A 5,532-nucleotide genomic window follows, 5' to 3' on the forward strand; every position below is an offset into this window, starting at 1 on the left:
GCCCAGGCTGGAGTGCAGTGGCCGGATCTCAGCTCACTGCAAGCTCCGCCTCCCGGGTTTACGCCATTCTCCTGCCTCAGCCTCCCGAGTACTGGGATTACAGGCTTGAGCCACCACGCCCAGCCAGTGAATAATTGGCCCATACGGGGATCATTTTTTGTATTTTTAGTAGAGATGGGGTTTCAGCATGTTGGTCAGGCTGGTCTCGAACTCCAGACATCAGGTGATCCGCCCGCCTCGGCCTCCCAAAGTGTTGGGATTACAGGCGTGAGCCACCGCGCCCGGCCAAATTTATTTTTTGAGATAATCATAAAACATAAAGTTCACCATTTTAGAGTGTACGAGTGGGTTTTAGTACATCCAAAGTGGTACGGTCTCCACCCCTTTCTAATTCCAGAACATTCCATCACCCCAGAAAGCAGCCCTGCCCCATCAGCTGTCACTCCTGGTCCCCTCCCCAGCCCCGGAACCCCGGCACGTGCGTGTCCGTCCCAGCACCTGTGGGCTGGCCTGTTGGATGGGTCCTATGAACGGATCCTACACTGGGAGCAAAGCCTTTTGGATCTGGCTTCTCTCATTGAGGAGGGTGTTTGTTGTCCCCCTGAATTCAGTGTCACCGAGGTCCCCTTTATATGCTGTGGCCTTGGGACGGTCCCAAGCCGTTGCAATGTCCAAGAAGCAGTGTGGCCTTACTGAGAAGGCTGCTTTAGATCACAAAGGTGCATCCGAGGGCAGGAAAGGCATGTGGTCGAGCCATGCAGGTCTCCCCACGGCCGGGGCTCGAGGGTGGAAGGGCTGGTCCCACGGACGGGATCCCGCACAAAGACTGGGGCTGGACAGACGCTGCCCTCCGTGAGCGAATCCGGCCCGGCTCTGGGCTCCAAACTCTGTGTGTAGCTTCTCCTGGGTGCGGGCCGAGCTGAGGTGGACGGGGAGAGTCCTGGGTTCGGCGGGGCCCTGCAGATCCCAGGCCGTCAGTTGGGGATTGAATACAGTGGGGGAACGATCCCAGCTGCCCGCTGGACATGGCAAAGGGGCTGGGGGACAGCACAGAGATGACCACGGCTGCTGTGGGCAGTGAGGTGGTGGGGCTGTGGGAGTGGGGCTGGGGTGACAGAGATGACTGCGGCTGCTGTGGGCAGTGAGGTGGTGGGGCTGTGGGAGCAGGGTGGGGGTGACCGAGAGATGACCACAACTGCTGTGGGCAGTGAGGTCGTGGGGCTGCGGGAGCGAGGGGGGGGTGACCGTGACCGTGCCTCTCCCGCCCCTGCAGTGGCTGTCTCTGGGCGCGGACTCCAACGGGAGCGGCGTCTCCGTGCTGCTGGAGCTGGCACGCCTCTTCTCCCGGCTCTACACCTACAAGCGCACGCACGCTGCGTGAGTGCCAGGGGCGGGCAGGGGGATGGGCGCGGGGGCCATGCTGCCGGACAGCGCCACCCACCAGGCGCCTCTGCAGCTGTTTTTGTGAAGCCTCCTGGCCCTGAAGTGGGCCTTAGCCCAGGAATTGGGGTGCCTTGTTTATCGAGGGCTAAGCTGAGGTCTCACAGGTTCCGTTTCTTGGAGGCCCACGGGGCCCGGCTGCTGCTCGCCCCAGGAGCCTGCTGGGGATGCTGTCAGCTGCAAATGGTAGAGACTCCCGGCTAAGGGCCCTGGAACCGGGGGATCCCCTCAGCCCTGTGTGGGCAGGGCCGGATTTTTTGCTGGGGTGCAGCCATCCTGGGCACTGCAGGGCACTGAATAGCATCCCGCCCCCACCCACTCCATGCCGGCAATACCCCATAGTCGTGGCGGTCACAGGTGTCCTCAGACATCGCCCACTCTCCACTGGGGGCAGAATCAGCCGTGGTTGAGACCCCCCCTGGGTCAGGGGATTCCATGGAGCCCCAAGAGACTGTCCCATGCTCATCTGCCCCGCTGAGGTCCCAGAAGGCTGCACACGTTGAAATCCACACCCTGAGTAGGAAGGGAGAGAGGAGGTGAATCCCAGGAGCTGGGGGACCCCTGGTTTGTACCATCCGCCCCGTCGGGAGTTTATCCTGGTGTCTGGTGTAAGCAGGGGGCAGACTCGATTTTTCCCCAGATAATGAATGCAGGCTTTGTCCCCCGTGGCCCTGTGGACGTCTTTGGTGGATGACTCTGTCGTGGGCGCCACCCACTCCGTGCCAGGAGCGCCCCCAGACGTAGCAACCACAGATGTCTCCAGACATGACTGTGTCTCCCGTGCGGGGTGGGTAGAATCACCTCCAGGTGAGACCCTGGCCCAGACAGTCACCCGCTCCCGAGACAGTACTGCTGTCGTCATTGTGTCAGCAGCTCAGAGAGGCCAGGGCCACTGTGGCTGAGACGTTTCTCAGCCTTCTTACAGTCACAGGGCGCCGGGAGTCACGTCCAGGTTTAGGTAGGAACTTGGACTCGAGCTCCTGGCCTCAAACAATCCTCCTGCCTCAGCCTCCTAAAGCACCAGGATTACAGATGTGAGCCACCACGTCCAGCCAAAATTTTTTTTTATTTAAGCTGCAGAACCGCTTCCCCCAGCCCCCCACTGATGCCTTTTGAGAAGCTCATGCTTTCAAACATGTGTGAACAGGGCTGGCTTCTGCCAGGCCCGGGGGCTTCCTGGCAGCTGGGGCAGAGGTTGGGTTTCCGGGGCAGAAGGGACTGGGTTGGAGAGAGTCCAGGGCGGACATGGGAGGATGAGGGTAGGGGACATGCTGAGCAGTTTCCTTCTCTGATCCTGGTGACCCTTCTAACAGCCCAGGCTGTGTTCCATTAGAATTCTTGGCCCAGCTAGGTGGCTCACGCCTATAATCCCAGCACTTTGGAAGGCCGAGGCGGGTGGGTCACCTATCAGGAGTTCAAGACCAGCCTGACCAACATGGTGAAACCCCGTCTCTACTGAAAATACAAAATTAGCCAGCTGTGGTGGTGCACGCCTGTAATCCCAGCTACTCGGGAGGCTGAGGCAGGAGAATCGCTTGAACCCGGGAGGCAGAGGTTGCAGTGAGCCGAGATCGCACCACTGCACTCCAGCCTGGGCGACGAGCGAAACTCCGTCCTAAAATAAAAAAAAATCTTCTTTAAGTGAATAGACTTTATTTTTTTGGCCTCCTGGTGTCTGTTGACTGGTCGGTCACCCCGGTTCCTCCTGGGCTCAGAGAAGCCTCTAGAGTTGGGGTCTAATGTGGGGAGGCCCTGCTGCCGGGAGACACTGCTGAGTTGTGGTTGTCATTGGGGGAATCTCCCAGTTTGGGGTGGGTGAGGCCAGGGATGCCGCTCAGCACCCTCAAGTGCCCATAACAGCCCCACCCCCGAGAACCATCTGGCCCTGGTGTCCACAGGGCTGAGGGGTCATGCCCTGCCTTGAGGGACTGGTCAGGATTTCCGACTTTGGGGAGGCCTTCATACCCCTCCTCAGGGACCTGTGACCTGGCCTGGTCCCTCCTCCAGCCCCGGTGCTTGCCTGTCAAAGCTGACGCCAGGTTTTCCCCCGCCAGGTACAACCTCCTCTTCTTCGCTTCCGGAGGAGGCAAGTTTAACTACCAGGGAACCAAGCGCTGGCTGGAAGACAACCTGGACCACACAGGTGAGCGGCCCCGGGTGGGGGTGGGGATGCCGCAAGGGTGGTGCTGTGGGGAGGCACGGAAGGAGGGCCGGGGGCCACTTCCCAGTCCCCACCCGCCCCGCCAGCTCTCGGTGCCCTGCAGACTCCAGCCTGCTTCAGGACAACGTGGCCTTCGTGCTGTGCCTGGACACCGTGGGCCGAGGCAGCAGCCTGCACCTGCACGTGTCCAAGCCGCCCCGGGAGGGCACCCTGCAGCACGCCTTCCTGCGGGAGCTGGAGACGGTGGGTGCCCCTTTGACGGATGGGCCCCAGGCTCTGTGGGGCACACACGTCGGGGCTGGGTTGGGGCGTCTTGTCCCAGGGTGTCCTTGCTGTCTGCCCCTGGGGCTCTGAGGGGCACACTGCATCGGGGCTGTGCTGGGGCCTTCTGTCCCGGGGTGTTCCACTGTCCCTCCTTACCCAGAGCTCACTGTCCACCGGGGCTCTAGCTGGCCTCAGGGGGGATCCCGGGGGCAGGTGGGTTTCTCCTCGTTTTACACCCTCGGGGGTTCTGGGAGGCCCCTGGGGCATTTGGGGAGTGGGCCTGGGTGGCCACCACCCCTGCCTGCCCTCTGCTGATGGCACCTCCTGCTGCAGGTGGCCGCACACCAGTTCCCCGAGGTACGGTTCTCCATGGTGCACAAGCGGATCAACCTGGCGGAGGATGTGCTGGCCTGGGAGCACGAGCGCTTCGCCATCCGCCGGCTGCCTGCCTTCACGCTGTCCCACCTGGAGAGCCACCGCGACGGCCAGCGCAGCAGCATCATGGACGTGCGGTGAGCATGGCAGCGCCACCCAGCCCCTCCTAGAGCTTTCCTGGGGGCTGAGCCACAGGTCGCAACTCCAGGGGCCATGAGAGCGTGGAGGGAGCGGCCCCCACACACAGGCCGTGGGGAAGAGGCTGGTGTGTGGCCGAGGCCGGCTATTCGGTCAGGCTATTCACAAGCTCTTCCTTACCGGGGCTAGGGAGGGCGAGGCCAGCAGCCTGGGGTCATGGCCCTATGTGGGACCCCCAGACCCTATCACCTGTTGAGTTAGGAGAAAGCAGCTCCTGCCTCTGGGCTTCTTCAGGGCCCTGGCGACTGTCTCGGGGAGCCTGGCCCCCCACCACACCCCAGCTCTTCCTTGCCCAGCCTCCCTCTGGGGCACTGTCTCTCTGGCTTCCTGTGTCCTCTGACCCTGAGTCCTGCCTGTCTCCCTGCTGTCATGTGAGCCCCTGGGCAGGCTTTTGTGGAGCCTGAAACAGTCTGGCCACCCCGGCCGGTCCTGGCACCAGCAGGTGGGCGCCGTCTCCTCCCCCAGCGCCCGCAGGCCCGGCATAGACCCTTCCCGTTCATCCGCTCTGCTCTGAGGTCACTGGGCCCTCAGGAGAGGTACGAGCTCAGCCATCGGAGGCCTGCAGAAGCCCGTGGCGGGAGGGAGGGGCACGTCCCTGTGTGATCTCAGTCCTGGAAAGGATGGAGGTGACGGTCGCCCACCAGCCGGGAGAGTGCCAGGAAGTGAGGGTGGGCACATGGCTGTCCCAGCTGTGCTGAGCTCTCTCAAGACCACCAGGGGTCAACCCAGGAGGGCCACCTGGGTCCCAGAATGGATTCTTCCACCGGGACGGAATAGTCCTGTTTAAATCCCAGAAAAGCAGAAAACGGAGCCAGTAGGAACCAAGGCCTCGGGGCGCGAGCCTCACCTGCGCACAGGGGCGGGTCAGGGCGCGGGGCCTGGAGGTGGGGGGCCCCTGCTGAACCTGCGTCTGCATGTCAGCTGAGTAGTTAAAGCTAAGCTTAATTTTTTTTTTTTTAAGAGACAGAGTCTCACTCTGCCGCCTAGGCTGGAGTGCGGGTATTACAAGCGTGAGAACTACCATGCTTGGCTCCAAGTCCACATTTTAAATAATTGTTTTTGAATCGTGAAGGTCCCGGGTGGATTCCAAGACT

The 5,532-nt window shown here is 61.7% G+C and overlaps 1 protein-coding gene across 1 annotated transcript in view; it reads left to right on the forward strand.

Moving 5' to 3' along the window:
• The window catches only part of NCLN (nicalin), a 24,923-nt gene that overhangs the window by 8,685 nt on the left and 10,706 nt on the right, over positions 1–5,532 (forward strand). Inside the window, exons 5-9 of the mRNA XM_011967448.1 lie at positions 1,274–1,377; positions 3,495–3,583; positions 3,705–3,844; positions 4,199–4,377; positions 5,511–5,532. The exon at positions 5,511–5,532 is cut by the window's right edge and continues 1 nt beyond it. Of these exons, the coding sequence (XP_011822838.1) occupies positions 1,274–1,377; positions 3,495–3,583; positions 3,705–3,844; positions 4,199–4,377; positions 5,511–5,532 (534 nt within the window). The remainder of the gene's footprint in view (positions 1–1,273; positions 1,378–3,494; positions 3,584–3,704; positions 3,845–4,198; positions 4,378–5,510) is intronic.

The sequence above is a fragment of the Mandrillus leucophaeus genome, unplaced genomic scaffold (genome assembly GCF_000951045.1).
Source record: "Mandrillus leucophaeus isolate KB7577 unplaced genomic scaffold, Mleu.le_1.0 Scaffold8, whole genome shotgun sequence".
NCBI classification, from domain to species: Eukaryota; Metazoa; Chordata; class Mammalia; order Primates; family Cercopithecidae; genus Mandrillus; species Mandrillus leucophaeus.